Below are 18,847 nucleotides of genomic sequence, written 5' to 3' on the forward strand. Positions count from 1 at the left end.
TTAACTGTCGCCATTTGTTGGTCATTAAAAATGAAGATGTTTTGCATGTATCACTGGGGAATGCACTCTCAGTGGTCATGGCTGTAGTGTAACATTAGAACAATAACTTAGTAAGAGTCATTACATCAATAAGCAGACTCAGTCATGTCAATTTATATTAAAAAGGCTACTAGTCATATGAGACCATGTAAGGCTGAAGGCTGTAACAGTAAAAACTATGTCTGGACTGAAATGAGCAGTGGTGTGTTCTTGCTTATTAGTTCATGTTTATCAAATCAACTTTTAAGTTGTAAGACAAAGAATGTGTTCTTTTTTTTTTCAAAAGTCATATAATGTGACTTTACCTCCTACTCATGATAATGACATGTGTTATCCTCAGCCTCTGTTCTCTCCCCTTCATTTTTCTATTACAAATCTCTTCACATCCCATCCATTCATCCTCATATCCTCTTTAGGAAATGGCTGCAGTGTCAGCTTTTCTGCAAGGTGGAGCCCCCAGACCTTATCCAGCACACTACATGGACACGGCAATACAGACCTACAAGGATGTGTGCAAGTATGACAAATGCCTAATTAATGACATCATCTCATTCTGTTAGCTGTTTCAATTTTGGGACACTTTTTGCAGGGCAATTACTTTGTTATTGCAGGCTCTCAGGACAACCTAACCCCTTATTATCGTCTAAGGAGCTTGCTAGTGTAAACATTTCTTGTTTTTTTGGCTAACAGAGGATGTTTGGTATTGTCTACAGTTTGTATTCAGTGCTAATTACTATGAGGCAATGCCTTTACACTTTAGTTGTCAACTATGGTCATTCTTGCACGTACTATATACTGGCCCCTCACCTGACACAAGTGGGACCTTCAGAGTTTAGTTTGACACAAAATTGCTCTAAATTCTCATGAACTATACAAACTGCAATCTAAATAGGATGTAGGGCTGGTCCAAATAGCAATTTCTGATATCCAGAACGTGTATGGGACCGATCGAGGTTACTTTGCTGCTAATGCTAGTTTATGCTAGTCTTATTACCCTGGCAGCCTGCATAGCTGTATATATGATATAATAAGTAAATCTGAACATTCTTATTTAGTTTGACTTGTTGCAGCATTCCATCATTTTTTGTCTCTGACATCATCTGTGTCCTGTACAGGAACATGGTGCTGGCTGAACGTTGTGCTCTACTTAGCGCTGAGATACTCAAGAGTCAGGGAAAATACTCAGAAGCTGCAACACTTCTGATAAAGATGACCAGCGAGGTGAGGAAACCTGCATCATTTTCAGTCCTGCTGTGTGTCTGAAAATATATTGTGTGCTGCATACTTAACATGTATTAAGTGGCTCTGCAGTGGATTCATTCAGACTGGAATTTCTTTCATTTTTTTGTCCAGGACTCTGACCTGCGCAGTGCTCTGTTGTTGGAACAGGCAGCACATTGCTTCATTAATATGCGTAACCCTATGGTGCGCAAGTTTGCATTCCATATGATTCTGGCTGGTCACCGTTTCAGCAAAGCAGGACAAGTAAGTCTTTCAGCCACGAATGATCTTTGCGGTCTAACCTAACACTTGTGCTCCCATTAGAGCTGCAATGACATCTTGATTAGTTGTCCACTATTAAGTTAATACCTTACCATAATAAATATATATTTTTTAACTATTTCAGACCAACTATTTTGACAACAGATTAATTGACTTGAGTCATATTTTTTAAGGATAAAAATAAGCCTTTTTTGATTCTATCCACTTAAATTTGAGTATCTTCTGGTTTTCTTCTACCTCCAAATTAGTAAATTGAATATCTTTGAGTTGTCGACAAAACATGTTTTAAAATGTTCTGTCTGACGGTGGGAAACACAATTTTCTGACCAAAGAGACTGAACAACTAATTTATTAATTGAGAAAATAATCAACAGATTAATTGAAAATGAAAATAATCATTGCTTATGTTTTGATTGATGCGTCTTTTGACTGCAGCATTGACCTTACACTACGTTTTACATTACACATCATTTTATACCCTGTAAAATATTATATACATTATCCTTTGTTGAAGTCCATAAACATTTTCTGGGTTAATCTAAACAAAGACAAGAATTGTTAGAGTTTAGTTATTAGTTACAGAACCAAAATTAATCATTATCTTTCTGAGTTCTTGCTTACCATACTCACCATGCTTTCCAGGAGTGAAAAAGGGGAAACACTGTGGATGTATTAATGAAAACTGGATTACAAGATGGCACCTCATTCATTTAAATGAAAGTTGCTTAGTGGTCCATAAGCTTCCTCCATGAGCCACCACAAGAGTGCAGAATGCAGTCTTTGGCCCATAGAGCTTTGGCATCGTCCATGTCAGTTGATACTCCCAAGAACATGCACGACTGAACCGAATGACTTTGTGATAGCTTGCTGGAAACTTTAAATAGGATAAAATAAATGAATCATAGGGCTTCTGCCAACTTTTTAATGTTTTAGGATAGAATGGATCAAATTCTGTTGGCAAAAACTGTAATTTTAATAAATTTGCAATGCTCAGAAAATGCTTGTTTCAGTGATTGTGTGTTGGAAAAAATACTTTTTGGACAACCTGATAAATGTAGACCTTGTAAGTACACAGATTGACAACTATTTTAAAATTTCCAGACAGCCCAGCACGGTTTTTCTCTCTGATTTCAATAGTGACATCATTTGAGAAAACCAAGAATGTGAGGGGCTGGTTGTAGATTTAGTAACAATGACAGTGATTTGATCAGGATCAGGAAGAAGGACTTTGCTGCCCCTACTGCCGCATAGAGTCTTATCTTAGGATCTCTTAAAACCTTCTGACATGTCCTCTGAGGAGATGCCAGAATTGGGAGGCTTGAGGGAAGGCTTGAACATTTTCCAGGAAGAAGTGAGCAAGGAGGTTAAAAAGCTTTGTGGTAGCAAGGTGTCATGGGTGGATTAAAGTGAACATTGTAGTGCCATCTTGGTCGACACGTCTTTTCAGTGTTGCATAAAGGTTAGGGAGATTGGCCAGAGATGTGCGGATTGGGAGGATTGTCCCCATTTTTAAAGAGTGGAACTGTGTAGTGTTTCTCAACTATCAGGGATCAGACTGCTCAGGCGCTCAAGAAAAGACAATCCTGGAAAGAACACTCTGATTGTCTAACCTCAGTTTTAAAAGGAGCAATGCAGATTCCATCCAGGCCATACTTGAAGGGTCATGGGAATATGCCTTTCCCAGTGTGTGTTTTGTAGACCTAGAGAATGCTAATGACTGCGTTCCTCCTCCTCGTTTGTCTGCAGGAGTATGGGGTGCGAGGTTGTTGCTGCATGCCGTCCACTACTTGTATAACTAAAGCAGGAGCTATGTCTGTAGACTTGGCAGTAAATCAAGTATGTTCCCTGTACATGTCTGACTCTGCAAAGGCTGTGCCTCATTTCCGATTCTGTTGGTTTTCAAGGACCAGATCTTAAGGCAAAACCAAAGGCTGGTAGATTATGTTCTTGGGAATGCATTCCTGCTTTTCAGAGAGAATGTGGTCCAGCTCACTTCATTGTGCTATGACCCTCAGTGTGAACAGAAAAGGTTTGCAGCAAAGTGTCAAGCAGCTGTAATAAGGAGTGGAGGATAACCAGATCTAATTGGGTATGAATTGGGACACCTCAGCTATTTTGCTTAGACTGCGACCTCTGGGACTGGATTCCAAACAAGCTGCAGTGGATGATGAGATGAAATAATGAGGTGTTCTGAGTGGAGTACTTCTTAGTTAAATAAACTTTTTAGTTGTTTTTTCTTTTCACTTTTTGTGGTGACATTCCTACAGTCTGCGTTCTGACACCATCTAAGTCACTCTGGTCAGGATTTCCCACACTGATCAATTTTACTTTTAGCGTCAGAGAAAATGCCATAATGTGAGAGGAATGCTGGAGTTTTGAAGGCACATGATCAAAACTTACTCAGGACAAACTTCTGTTAGCTTTAAGTTTGTTCGTTGTCTTATGCCTCATAACCTCTTCTTCTTCCTTTTGTTTCTCACCACCTCTACTCTTTCTTGATGTAGAGACGGCACGCACTGCGGTGTTACTGCCAAGCCATGCAGGTGTACAAGGAGAGGGGCTGGTCTTTGGCGGAGGATCATATCAACTTTACAATTGGTCGTCAGTCCTTCACACTTTGTCAACCGGAGAACGCCGTCACAGCTTTTAGACAGATCCTGATCAATGACAGCAGACAGACAGCCACACAGCAGGGCGCCTTTCTCAGAGAGTACCTCTATGTTTACAAGGTAACTTCAAAAGCTTGTCTTCTATTTTAGATTGTGCTTTTTATATCTCAGTTATTCATAGATGTGACCAAAACTAATTCTTCATGAAAAGACTTTTTGGATATATTTCAAGCAGATTTTTTTTCTTTACTTAGTAACACAGATGTCTTCAATCTTAAAATCTGCCATTTAGTGTAATTAAATAGAATATAGTACTCATTAAGCAGTTTTTTTCATTGAATGCATTATACTGAACAATGAAAAGAGGAAGCTAACCTCCAACATCAAGATACAAGGTTCATACCATATGTCACTTTCTGCATGAAACAGGGCTACATGGGAAAAGACGCAGGGACGTCCCACTTTTTAAAGAGAAACAGTTCTGGGAGGATGTCCTCTGAGCAGTTCAACAAAATTAGACATCAGTGTTATATTCACAGAAAAAAAAAGAACTTTCAAAAAAAATTGTTCCCACTGTGGAACAATAGAAGACTCAGTTTTGTAATGTGGTTACTTTGCTGTCTTGCACAGCTTTTAGATTTTTAATGCAATGTGTTGCAAATTGGCTATTTCAGGCAGCTAATCTGTGTGTTTACTTTTGTCAGATTCGAAAAAAATAAACATTTAAAATGATTCATAGAATAATCATCTTTTTTTAACAAAGCTTTAATGAGCTCTAGTTTTTTTGCACTGATACATCCTGTTTACTGTGTGACTGCTCCCTTCCATTTAGCTGTATGACAGAAGTAACTGTATGAGTATGCAAAGAAAAAACCATCGTTAAAGTTTTTGCACACTGGTTTCATGAACATGACAATGAGCTGAGTGCATTTTTTATGACAGATGTCAAGTCATTTTATAAGGATAACATAATAAAAAAAAACCTTAAAGAACAACAACACATTTTATATTGATCATTGTAGCACAATGAATAGACACATTTGAAATGGATTTAAATGCCAATAAAACTATGTTGGCACACAAATGACATGAAGTTTTGTTTTTGTGTTTTTAGAGTGTGATAGGGGCAAGTGAAGTTGACCTCCCCCAGCTGCCCCTGCCTTGTATCCATAGCTCAGCCACAAGAGTTTACTTTGGACATGAACGCCGCCTTGCAGAAGGTAACACACTGATTAATAATTTGTCATATCCTCCGAGCTTGACTACATCTGAAAAAGAGAGAATATCAGAAAATTTTTTTTTTCTGTGATGTGACTTGCAAATACGCAGCATAATTCTCTGTCCAGTCATGCTTAAACATAATATCAGTCCACTCAAACAGTAAGACTTTATTTGTATGGTACTTTTTGTATCAATAGAATGTAACAAACACACTTAAATGGCTCTGTAACCCTTCCCAGACTGATAATTATCAGTGACTTTGTTATGCATCTGTTTTTGAATCTCTTTAGAACGGGGCATCATGTGCTGCTTTTTGAGACCCTTTAACCTACTCCACAATGCCAGGTTCTCTTTAAGTAATGTTTAGATTCAACAAGCCTGGCAGTAATCATACGTGGCTGGTGAAATTGAACCCAGTGGTCAAATAAATTTGATCATTTGGTGGATTGGTAGCTAAGGAGGGAATTACTTTTTCACGTAGAGCAAGCTATGGCTTACTTGTTCACAGCACTGTAGTACACATAGTTGAGGGCTTCATAGAGCCACGCATTGTAGGGGCAGCAATGCCAAGTTACATCAAAGCCATTTTAAGGCAGGAAGGGTTGACTTTCGTGGAAAATCTTTTCAATAGGTAATATGAATACATGGAGATGAGTTTTTAAGGGTTTAATCACTGACCGGGAGGGACTTTATTTGTCTGTTATATGTAGGGGAAAAGCAGGCAGCCACTCATGTGTCCTTGGACCAAGAGTATGACCAGGATTTGTCAGCCATGTGGTGCCATCTCGAGGAACAGCTTGTAGCTTCTACCAACCGTGGGATAGTTCCAGCAAACTTCCAGCCCACCCAGTGCTGCCTGAACAACCAGACAGACAACCTCCGTCACCCACTGGCTGTGGTTGAAGGTAACATGTCCTCAGCAGACACAATGGAACAGTGTTTAAATTCTTATCTGGACTTAGTACTAGTCTGCATTGAAGTACGATTTATATTTTCCTACACACAGTTTTGTCAGCCAATCAGGAATTACTAGTTTGTGTTGACATATTATAAAGAATTACAACATAAGTCATCTCATCGCTAATTAATCAGTAATGAATTGTATCTGCTCAGTACACAGTCTTCTCTATGTTGCCATCTCCACAGAGCCAATCATAGTGGAGGTAACTTTCAGGAACCCTTTGAAGGTTTCGCTGGCTCTGTCAAACCTCTCACTCCTCTGGAGATTTAGTGCTGATGGTACATCTTCATCAAAGGAGACAAGGACTGAAGAGTTAACTGAAGAGACCATTACCAATGAGGAGACCACAGCTGTAGGGGTGGGCAAGGTGGGTAAAATTCTTTCTAGTGATTGAGATTTTAATGCAGTTTGATGCCTAAAGGCAATACCTCAGATTGTTATTGTCTGTTCAATATCTGCGTCTGCCTGCAGATGACACCAACCGATGACTTTGTCACCACTGAGATCATCCAGGAATTTCATATGGGTCCAGAGGAGACTAAAGTGGTAAGTTGGTCTCTGAAGGTACATTGTGGAGAATTGGACCACAAGTGATGTTGACCTTGAGATACCAGCAGAACCCAAAAACAGCAATGCAAGTGTGTAGTAGAATAAAGAGTATTTGCATTATGTGTCAGACTTACAGATTTGTTAGTACTGATAGAGTAGGGCTCATCATCCTTATGACGTCTCTAACTGCCAGAAAAATAGGCTTTAAGCTTCTTATAAGTTGCTAGCTAAGCCTATATGTTGGATAGCCTTTACGCTGTTCCATGACACTGTCTGGTTATGTCTGAAAATTTTTGACTTTGCAAAATAAAGACATGCTAGATATTTACACGCACATGAGAAAGTAGGTTGCTCAGTGCAATCATCATTTCTAGGAAATTGGACAATGTTCTAAAACTTTATGTAGTGGAATTTGCATGCAGCAGTAATGAATGAATGAATGATGGCAATAAGCACAGCTGAGCTTACTGAATTTGCTTGTAGTGAAACAATGTCGTGCCTCCCTTTTGTTCACTGGATGCCAGCACCCTGTGAGGACCTGCTGTGTTGTCACAACACAGGCTGTATGCATTTTAATAAATAAGTCTCCAGTGCTCATAAAGCTGTTCAGAATGGCATAGTGTAGGAAGAGCATTACAATGTCTACAATTTTAAAAGTACTTTAAAGCTTCACCAAAAAGTAGTATGGCCTGTACCTTCTTTGGCACATAAGATTCTTCAGATTGTGCTGTTAACAGTCAATCACTTTGATCTCAGGCACGGCTCAGGCTTCTGCCACACAGAACTGGTCAGCTGAACATTGTGGGTGTTGTATACAACCTGGCTGCAGCCTCTGCTGGCGACATGGCTCTTAGTACTGAAGGTAAATGTATCCAGATTTTTTTTTTTTAGTTCATATTTGCTTTAAGTACTGTTGGTTGCTGTAGTGTCAGTTTACACATACAGATAGACATTGCTTTCTAACTTTCACTGAATTGTACTACATTTTCTGTTCATCTTTTAGGCAAAAAAATTATGAAGCAAACTATAAATATACCAATGACATTCAAGATTTTTTGTGTTGTACTGCCTGAGGCACAGTGTGGATTTCCTTCTATCTAAAGGTCATCAGACATTGGATTTGATGGTGGTTCGTGGCAGACAAGATCTGAAGATTTTAGGCCCACGACTTAACCTGACCAAAGAGGACAAGATGTTGGTTCGGCATGGTCCAGACCGACGTCTGGATCCCATCATAACACCACCTATGCCCCTGATGGAGGTAGCATTGACTCTATAGACACCTGTCCTATGTTCACTGTTAGCACAGTCTGGAAAAGCTAAGTCTAATACAGTTTAGTAACAAGTAAGTGAAAAAGAAATATTAAACTACACACAGTGAAGTCTAAATGAGTCTCTCTTGAGTTTATTTTTAAAGCTGTCACCAGTGACCACAAGTCCAGTGAGAGAGCAAACACTTCAAAGTGTATGCAAGTGTCCGTGTGATGCGCTTTTTGTCACATCAATGGGAGTCTGACCACTTTGCACATGTCCATGTGCCAGCCTAACATTTGTCTATAGTGTCTATGCAACAAGGGCAATAATGCACGCACAGAAGATGTCAGATTAGGGCAGTTTACCTAAAATGCAAGAGTCACATATTTTTACATTTTTTTTGTAAACATGTTGGTCATTTTTCAGATCCCATATCATTTGTAGTTCTCTTGACTGGTCACAAATTGTTCTTTTATTCCACCAAAGCGAAGTGCGAATATATATAAAAGATCATGCAGATATGCCTGTGTAACCTGTTTAACGTGTGTGTGTGTGTGTGTCTGTCTCTGTGATTCAGGTCTTCTTCCTGCAGTTTCCCACTGCTCTGCTGTGTGGTGAGATCAGAAAAGCCTACGTTGAGTTCTGTAATGTCAGTGGTGTTGCTTTGTGTGGGCTGCGAGTGGCGTCCACGCACCCTGATTTCTTCACCTTTGGCAGCCAGGCCACAACACCCCTCACACCCATCAGCCCAAACTCTGCTGAAAACTGCTCCGCCTACAAAACCTTAGCCACAGCCCTCCAGCCAGGCTCAGTAGCATCTGAGGTGTTGGTTTCAGCAGAGGATTTCAGCCAACCGTCCGGAGTGATGGAAATCCCAATTGAGGGCAGCACACTGCAACCAGGGGAGTCCACTCAGCTGCCCCTTTGGCTCAGAGGACCAGACCAAGAGGGAGTCCATGAAATCAACTTCCTGTTCTACTATGAGAGTACGGAGAAGGGACTTAAAATCAGGTAAACATTTAAAGTGAGCTGAAGGTAGGTGAACTGATCTGAAGGCATGTATCACATAACTGTAAATGTAAATAAGGGCTCTTAACATGAACGTGATGTGAAATGCTTATCCAAATAGCTTTAAATTTGACACTCCACTGCCCAGAGTCCCTAGCTATACACCTGTCAGGGAAATTGGAGTTTCCAGGAAAACAAGGCTGTTGGAATTTGATAAGGGCATTCAGTAAGATTTTGATTGACAGCTAAAGTATTATACAGAGTTATACAATATAAATATACAATACAGTAATTACTCTATTGATATAGATTGGCTGTAAGCTGAACTATATTAATGACTTTAGTGAGTGCAGCTGCTGCTGTTTATAATGTGTTGACCTTTTCCATGATCTTGTACTCTTTCGTCTCTCTTCATGTAAAGTCATCGGGTCTTACGCCACACAGTGTTTATATGTGCCAGTCGGTCTTTGAGTGTACAGGCGTCGGCCTGCCGCAGCAGTGTTCCTCCACATCACTGTCTGGATGACAAAGGCAGTGGTGGAACACTTGTCTTTATTGATGTGGAGAACATCAATACGGTGAGATAAACAGCATAGCAAAGTCCTCCAGCCCAAACTTAAAATATGCAGCATTTGGCTTTAACTGTCAAATTATCATTGCTCAAACTCTGTTTGAATTCCCTCCTCTTGGCTCTTAGAGTGAAGGTGGCGTGCGTGAGTTCCACATTGTTCAAGTGTCCAGCAGCAGTCAACATTGGCGCCTTCACAAGTATATCAACCCAGACAAGGATAAAGGTTTGTCTGGCATAATGATCATCTGTGCTTCATTTCTTTCATGGTTTAATTTCAATTTCTATATATGCTCTATTGTGTGCAGCCATTGTACCAGCTTGAGTTATGAACACAGCTGTAGTCTTCATTTAAACAGAACTCGTCAAAATGTGGAGTTACTTTCCTATCTTTAAGCAAGAGATCACTGTTGGTGCACAAATGTCCTGTGTCTCCTCATGCACACCACACCTCTTGGTCTTTGTCAATGGAACTGGCTCACATGTCATCTTTGAATTTTGGTGATGCGATAATAAGTGGTTGGATATCACAATACATATTGAAGATGGGAAACGTTCAGTCGTTCTGCTAACACACTGAAACACATCACTAAACATATATCTAAACAGATCCTACATGTGATTTTGTACAAGACAGACCTGTTAGATGTTTTCATCCACCAAAACCGTTTTCCCTTCCAGACTGTAAACTCAGCAGCAGAGAGAGAGCCAAGCTGTGTTTTAGAGCCACACGATGCAAACCTCATCAAGGTACTTAATGCAGAAACAAACTAAACACATCAGTTGGTTTTGATTAGATTTCCAATTTTGAATGATGATTTGACTGTTTCATTTGTTGTTTTTTAGCTACCTCCGATGCTGTAGAGAAATACACCTTTGCTGACCTGAGTCTGGGAAATGAACGGGTATTTAGAAAGCACACATTGATACTTGAAAAAGAAGATACTGACTGCCCCAGGGATGTGGGTTTCCGGGTTTCTGTGTCTTTAAGCATGTGTTAGCTGACCCCCCTTCTGTGGCATTGAACTTGACCAGGGTTGGACCCCTACCATTTTGGTGACCTGGTGTCTTTTATTATAGTGCCTGCATCCACATTTCAGGGAAGAGAAATAGTGTGTTTGTGGGAACGTGGACTTCTGCCTTCCACTGACCTCTTGCTCTTTGTCTTTGTGTAGATCATCAGTTCCTCTACACCCTGTGGAGATTTCTTCTTCCGCTGCTGTCAGATCACTAACTCTCAGCAAGTGGATATAGCATCATCTAAGATATCATCCATCGGCAAGAGTCAGGGCTCTGTACCCACTGAAGACAGAGGCTCTGACATCACCAATATTGCCAAGAAGTGTAATGAGCTGGACCTGAACATAATCATCATCTGGAAGGTACACATAACAAAGCCAGATGATGTATAGTTCCTTGGCTCAGTGTCAGTGTTATGTTAGATATATTCAATGACAAAATAGTATACAAATAGAGTAGAAAGCATGGCATAGGACTCAGTGATTCATAATATTTTCATTGGAACTAAAAAAAAAAACATTTTTTTTTCTGACTTAAGTAATTCACCAGCTGCACCATATATTGAGGTGAATAATTCTCTGCCCTTATGAGCTTATGCCTTTCCCTGTCCTCATTTTCAGTTTGGTCATGGTTTGGTCACCTAAATGATGCCAAGACTTTAATGGTGATTTTTCAGATGTAGCGTATGCTGATGATTTGTGAGAAATAAATTAAAATCTTGCATTAATTAAAAAAAAAAAAAATCTTCTTGAAAGTCCATCCACTCAGTGTGCAGCATCGTAGAAATTTGGCCCCTGCGACTAACTTCTTCTCACATCAGTTAGATTTGCAGTCCTCTTTTCACAGCTTAAATGTCTTAAGCAGTGACTATAGAGTTTAAGTTAAGTTTCCAGTTTGCATGTGTGTCTGCACAGGCTTATGTGGTCGAGGACAACAAACAGCTGATTCTAGAGGGCCAGCTCCATGTTGCACTGCAGACCATTGGCAAAGAGGTCACTTCTCTGACTCCGAAAGAGGTACAACAAGCACACAGACACACTCACTATCTTTCTCTTTGTAAGTCAAAGAACATGCTATCAAAATCAGAAATACTTTGTTGATTCCCGAGGGGAAGTTGCTTATAATGCTGAGATACCACAGTTTTATTAAATCTAAAATCCAAAACATAAACCAACATGTGCACGCATTTCCCTAGAAACAAAAGCAGAAAAATTTGAAGTAACTCATCTGAAAAGATTCTGCTTCATGTGAAGAAACTGTTTCACTGCAATCTGTGGTCAATTATGAGTCACACTTTCAGTATAAACATGATGAATTATATAACGACTGCTAGTGAAGAGCACATGAAGTGGATATGTCCCTTATGCCAGACTCTAACATGATTATTTTCTCATTCTTCATTAAGCCTCTGCACCAGCAACAGCCGTGGTCAGAGGCATTATGTTTTAGAGTTATCTGTATGTACATACGCAAGTTAGAACTGATTAGATTTTAGTGACCAGTGGTTGCTGTGACATCACGAAGCACATTTTTGGCCTTAGATCAGTTTGTGAACATTGCACATTTGCAATTTTCTTCGTTGTAGCATAACTGTTCACTCGGACTCAAGGATTAACTGATTGTAAGTATGTGATTATAGGTCACTGCAATGCCATAAAACATATTTTTGGCCATACAACAAGAATTAATATGTAAAAAGTGACAAAAATGTACATGTATATCATAGTACAAAATGATAAAGTGCTGAAATTTTCTATTCTAACGGTCAAGGGAGTGAAGAAACTGGAGGTTATGCCACCTCTTACTGATAAACGCATGTGAACTGACGGATAGTTGCTGGCACAAAGCACTTTGGCACAACCCAAATTACAAAGGGAAACATTGATCTTGTCAGAATTAAAATTCTTAAGACTCAGTTCCTGCAAAGCATTAAATCTTAAAAATCTTTTAGAATTGGAAGCTTTATACTCAAAAACTGATGTAATGCTTCATATCTCAGTAGGATTTTAATTGTAAAATGGATTTGATTAATAACTAAAGCCATAAACAATGAGGTGATTTTAGAGCAAATGATCTGTACCTTTATGTGTACATTTGTGTGTTTTCAGGAAGCTCAGGAGATGGTGCTGCTCAAGTTTAAATCGGAGCTGCCTCCACCAGTCGTTCTTCCCTGTGCAGAGCTTTCCCAACTCATTAAAACCAATCTTCACTACCCTGAAAACTACACACATCCGTTTGTGCAGGACAGGTGAGACACCTGTCACAGATTTACTGGTTTTGGGCTCTTTGTAACAGTGTTTCACTGCACTGCTCACACTGCACATCGCTGGCAGATTTAGCAAAAATAGGTTTCTATGTGTTTCTGATATCCATTATCTAAAAAGAGATGTGTCAGACTATTTCCACCTTTTTCAAACACCAACATCCTGTGGGTTACTCTGAAAGCATATGCACAGCAGGAGAGCTGATGATGTGAGACCTAGATATATTCACTAGAGGAGTCTGATTCTGTCTTTGGTCTACTGTGTACTCTCGTTATCAGTGTTGGATAAGTTCCTGCTGTTGTGTGTGCCCCAAGAGGATGTGTAAATGAACAGTAGGGTCTATATGAGCTGCTGCGTCAAACATAGAGACACCAAATAATACATCAGTCTCAGGTGTACTTTATGTAGCAGGCAAAATTGGAAACACCTGCTTTCCCCCCAGTTTTCTGCAATATAGAATAGGGATGGGTACCGATCCCTGGGGCAATTTTTTTTTAACGGTTCTGCCAATGGTAGTTAAAGTAAGAAGAATGTTGTGTTGCCCATTTTATCTCATCACTAGAAGACGTGTCTGAAGTGTATGTATATATGTCTATGATGCACTTTTGCTTTCCAAATCCAAAACGGTGTTCTGTCTGCCAAGGCTATAGGCTCACCTGGTGCAGGGCGGAGCTAGCACTCACCTGCAGCTCTGTGCAGTATACGAATGACGAATGTCCAAAAGTATGAAATTTCACTACAGTTATTGCTGAATATGTTTTTGTTGCCACGAGAATGGCAAGTTGTTTGCATGAAGAGCAGAAATGTACTGAGATTTACTTAATATCTGTTCAAGGCAGTTTATTAAAACACAATGCAGAATATTTTATTTTTTGGGTAAAACCTGTGACATTGTCCACAGTGCTCTGTTCATTCCCATCAACACAACACTAGTGTCTATATACATTTTCATTCATATACAGTACATAAAAGAAAATAAAGCAATCTTTATTCTGTTCCTTTTTGTTTTGTTTTTTCTCCTAAAAACAAAACAAACAACCAAAAACAATCAAAGTATCGATAAGAGTACCATTAAAGTACCAGATTGATAAGCACTTTCATTTAAAATAGTGGTCTGGTTACAATCTTAACGATACCCATTCCTACTATAGGACAATACTAAAGACATTGAAATGTTGAAACAACAAAAAAAACCTTATGTTGTGAGGAAAGAAAAAAAAAAGTTTCTTTAACATTACCTTGATGGCGTATATTGTAACTAGTTGTATAGGATTTTCATTAGACAGTGAGCCTTTTTAAAGGTTAAGTGGTCCAATTTCTTGTCTTCACAATGTGTTTGACACAATCAGCTGTGTTGTATTAAGGTAGTGTTTGTCTAGGTTCACACTACACAACAGATTTTGAAATCAGGTAGCATTATGCACTTAAGGAGAAGCTTCATGGATGTTCTTCTCTCTAATTTCAGACTCAAAGTAGAACATAGAACGAGTCTGGATGAGAAAATGATTGCAGGCAACAAAATCTGTATATATTCAGAGAGAACTGAAAGTGAAATTTTATCAGCTTTAATATCTTTAGCTCAAGGGTAGAATGCTTAGCTCAAACGCTTGTTTTATGTTATTGGGTGGGCCCTGGTGGGTTTACAAGGGTTAAGGCTAGATATCTAAAACCTCACATTACCAACTAATCTGGGCTGAGCATTGAATCAGAGCAAGACATTACAAACCAGGTGTGTCCTTGGATTTTCAGGAGGTTGAAAGTGGTAAATTGGTCTAAAACGTCCTTGTGAGCTCTGTGACGAACTGTTCCCATTGGTCGTCCTGGTGCCTCTGGCATTTAACAGTTCTGGATCTGTATGTCTTTGGGTGCCCTGCCAAGGCAGATAAAGTCACTTGGTTTGAACTGAGATAAATGCGACATTAGAATACCTAATTGAAACTTTATCAAAGTAACTAGTTTGTCTAAGTTGTTGCACTGTCTGCCTCTGTACTGCATGGGTCTCTGCATGCACATTGGTCACACAGTGTCACCGACCACCACAAGTTTGACCACAATTTATATGATGTGTATTGGGACTGACAAAGCACTGACAATGGCACTCACTTTTCGCTCCTATAGCAAGACGCACCAGTGCCACCAATGTAAAAAGTCCGGAGCCCTGAAGGTGAAATCAAGGCATAAGGCGAAAAAAACATTTAAACCATACTTAGCTTATTTTCTTTTCTTTGCTTACAACATCATTCAATTTGTGTTTTTTTCTAGTTTTGACATCTTTATTATTGTTCTATAATGTGCACAGTAGTAAAGAAAAGAAAAGACAAGAAAAAAGCCCTTGAATGAGGAGATGTGTCAGACTTTTGACATAATTGTTGTGTATTGCTCTCTTGATCACTTGTGCTACAACCGCTGCAGGGGTGCAGTTGAGTAGTGATTTTCAGTTGTCTTTTTCCCAAATCCCAACCACTTTCTAAACCACTGCTCTGTCTGTTTCAAATATTTCATTGTCAGAATAGAGATTTAAATGGCTCTATCTTAGCAAACTGCTGTCAGTGTTTTTGGTTAAATGGAGTAAAGATAACCTCAATAGTTAGTGAAGCTGGTTTTGTCTTTGTCCCCAGTCTCTGTTTGGTGCCAGTTACTCTGACTCTATCCAACTGCTCCTTGGCTCAAGTGGACGTCATCATTGACTTGAAACACAAAAGCAGCAGGTAAGTTTCTGAATAGATGATGTGATTCCTTTCTAACATGAATCACTATCAGAGATGGAGCCAAAAGCCATTGTTCTCTGTAAACGTGTAGATCAAAGTGAAATTTAGCCAAAGGTCTATGAATTAGAAAAACACATACTAGCTCGTCTGGAGTAGTTGAAGGATAGTACTTATGAGTTTCATGCCTTTTAAATGCACAATTTGGTGTGAATGAGGGAAAAGGAAGCAGCCACGAAGTGAAGGAACTTACCAGTGATATGTGGAAAAAAATTCTAAGAGTCTGCACAGCAGAGCAGAGCAAATAGCCTTCGTATGGGTCAGCTTCCCGTTATGCAGATCCATGCATTCTTATAGAGCTGTTAACTGCCACATGTTTCAAACTCCTCATCTGTCTGGTATAAAGTTGTAGTTTCTGATCTTGACTTGACAACAACAGTAATTCATGTAAAATCATCATGATAATTTTCTCATTCTTGACCAAATTCCATTAGTATCACAAAAGACATTGTGTTCACTGCATACTATTCCTTTTAATAAGATAATGTATGTTTTTCTTTTCTTTTAACTTCCTTCCTTTGTAATTACAGTTAATACATACTGTTGCATCAGAAAACTAATTTTTTTCCTCACTTTATTACACTATGGATGTAATTTAAAATGATTTTTTTTTTTGCCATCAATCTGCAAGTGCAAGTGTACACACTGAAGGCAGTCTGACAGTGGACTTATGTTAGCTAGACTTGTATTTGGTGTCTACTTCAGCATCACTTTTACTTTCATTCATCTTCACTGAAGTGAACATATTTTCTAAGCTCTCTTTTCATTCATGTTTTTCTAGTCCAGAGACTCTGGAGGTCCACAGCTCATTCGCTTGGGTGGGCCAGACCCAGTACAAGCTGCAGCTGAAGCCTCAGGAGGTGCTGTGCCTATCTCTTCAAGCCTGTTTTCTTCGGGCAGGAGTCTACAACCTGAACACACCGCAATTGTTTGCTAAACCGTCTGAGCAGAGTACCATGTGTGAGACAAGTCAGCAGACAGCTAGTCCTGCTCTTATTATCATTAACAATGCCTGTGAAGCATGTTGGCCTGCAGACAGGAGGACCTAGAATTTGTGGACACAGAACCACTTAGCAGAATCTACCAGCTACTACACATCCTTCTAATTAATACTGGAAAGCAAGAAAACACATATTTTTTTGTAACAGTAAGTAACATAGAGAAATTTTATTTAAAGCCTTTTACTCAAAATAGACACTGAAGAGCTGATCTTAGAATTTCAGTGGTCAGAAAGTTTGTGGACCTTCGTTTCATCAGCCGACCATCAAACAGATTAACTTTTTCTGTACTAGGTCCTCTCATCAACAGGTTTTCCCTTCTCCCATCCAGCCCTCTGTACCACCACTCTCTCCACCCTCCCTGTTTGTCTATGTCACCAGCATCTTTCAACAACTTACCTGTGTTTGGTATAACAAAAAGCCATGCCAAAGTCATGTGGCAGAGACCTGCTGGTGTTGAACTAGAATGCCGACTCTGATCAAAACCAGAACACAAAATCAGAGACAAACTTGTACTCATTTTAAACCACCTTCACACATCAACACTATTAGTTTATGTATGATCAATCCAGTTCAGCTGGACTGGCATTTACTTCCCCACTCTCTGAACTGATGCCACCTGCTGGCTATTTTAACAACTTCTGTCTGCAAACTCTGAAGGACTCCCATTGAAATCAAATTCCTGAATGGACTGAGCAGTGGTTTTGTCAGTTTTTGTGACATTGTAACAAGAGTTGTTTACATCCTGAATATTGTACACCTTGCTGTCTCCTGTCTTTTTATTCAGTCTGCAGCTTTTCTGAAGGCAGAATGGACGCTGATGAGGGAAGTCTTGCTGCCCATTCTCTTTATGAATTTCAATTTGTTGGTACAAAGATTACCATTTCTTGTGCGCACATCAGACTTTTTTTTTTTCAAGACCAGTCAATCAGTGTGCGCTTTACTTCACCAAATTGTAATTTAGCTCTTGTATGCACTTGACTTGACATTTTTTCTGAAAAGTATGTATTATATTTATATATAACAAACTGGATGTAAATACAAATAAAAATGTAACTAATGATGCTGGGGAAAGACTGGCTGTGCTGATGTAATTGTATTAGTTGTAGTTGTGTTCTGTGTTTTTTCAGTCAATTTAACAGATTTCAAAATTCACATACAAGGAGAATCTGCTGGACAGCATTTTTAAAATTCAGAATATTTAATAACACTGTAAATACTCTTCATAATACTCAGCAACTCAATCACAGTCTGTGTCAAGCAGTAAGCAGGAAAACATTAAAAAAGTTATATGAAGGGGGAAAAAGGGAAATATGACTGTTTAGTTTGAATTATAAAACTTGTTGCATAACAGTAATGAACCCTAACATTCTTAAGATCAATAAAGAAACACAAATTTAAATGAAAAATGTCCTAAATCTCATAAAATCTAATATCTGCCATTTTGCAGTCACAAAAGTGCTCTTACTGCTATCAGTTCTTGCATAGTGTGGAATCATGGTAGCTTTTAAAAGCATTTCTTTTTAATGTAAGCACTATGATCTAAGTGCCCTGTTCCTCAGAATGGGGCAAGTGCATCTCATTGGCCATACTTTAATAAGTTAGCCTTTTATGGTGGACTATTAAGGTTAATCTCCATAATAATTAACACCATATGGTCTGATTATGCATTATTGTCAGGTGAAATATCATTTTATATATTTTTTGTAGGGTTTACATTATTACTGGGTGATTTTGCATCATAAATATCCCTGTAGGGTCCTAACCCCGGTACTTACATTTGTCTGGTTAATTTGTAATGCCAGTCATATTCATGTGGTCAGCATCACATGTAACAGGGGTGAGGGAGTAGTGAGTCAACCAAGAAACAGAGTCAAATTCCACTAAAGTTTCACTCAATAGCTCTGAGAGGGCAGCACTTAGTTCAACGAGACGTTCTTCTTGTTGGTTCTCACCAGGTGCTTCGGCTTCCTCCCACAGTCCAAGAAAACATGTTGAGGTTAACTGGTGATTCTAAATTGTCCGTAGGTGTGAATGTGAGTGTGCTTGGTTGTCTGTCTCTAAGTGTAGCCCTGTGATAGACTGGTG

At 39.2% G+C, this 18,847-nt stretch overlaps 1 protein-coding gene across 1 annotated transcript in view; it reads left to right on the forward strand.

Annotated features, from left to right (window-relative positions):
- trappc8 (trafficking protein particle complex subunit 8) overlaps positions 1-17,848 on the forward strand; it is a 31,418-nt gene extending 13,570 nt beyond the window's left edge. The window contains exons 10-29 of the mRNA XM_008281852.1: positions 456-556; positions 1,155-1,260; positions 1,393-1,524; positions 4,047-4,271; positions 5,266-5,371; positions 6,083-6,277; positions 6,519-6,700; positions 6,805-6,879; positions 7,639-7,744; positions 7,986-8,143; positions 8,714-9,147; positions 9,566-9,722; positions 9,842-9,938; positions 10,394-10,462; positions 10,559-10,617; positions 10,888-11,094; positions 11,647-11,748; positions 12,841-12,980; positions 15,615-15,704; positions 16,543-17,848. Of these exons, the coding sequence (XP_008280074.1) occupies positions 456-556; positions 1,155-1,260; positions 1,393-1,524; positions 4,047-4,271; positions 5,266-5,371; positions 6,083-6,277; positions 6,519-6,700; positions 6,805-6,879; positions 7,639-7,744; positions 7,986-8,143; positions 8,714-9,147; positions 9,566-9,722; positions 9,842-9,938; positions 10,394-10,462; positions 10,559-10,617; positions 10,888-11,094; positions 11,647-11,748; positions 12,841-12,980; positions 15,615-15,704; positions 16,543-16,810 (3,009 nt within the window). The 3' untranslated portion in view covers positions 16,811-17,848. The remainder of the gene's footprint in view (positions 1-455; positions 557-1,154; positions 1,261-1,392; positions 1,525-4,046; positions 4,272-5,265; positions 5,372-6,082; positions 6,278-6,518; positions 6,701-6,804; positions 6,880-7,638; positions 7,745-7,985; positions 8,144-8,713; positions 9,148-9,565; positions 9,723-9,841; positions 9,939-10,393; positions 10,463-10,558; positions 10,618-10,887; positions 11,095-11,646; positions 11,749-12,840; positions 12,981-15,614; positions 15,705-16,542) is intronic.
- The last annotated feature ends 999 nt before the right edge of the window (positions 17,849-18,847 follow it).

The sequence above is a fragment of the Stegastes partitus genome, unplaced genomic scaffold (assembly GCF_000690725.1).
Source record: "Stegastes partitus isolate 25-593 unplaced genomic scaffold, Stegastes_partitus-1.0.2 Scaffold248, whole genome shotgun sequence".
In the NCBI taxonomy this organism is placed as follows: Eukaryota; Metazoa; Chordata; class Actinopteri; family Pomacentridae; genus Stegastes; species Stegastes partitus.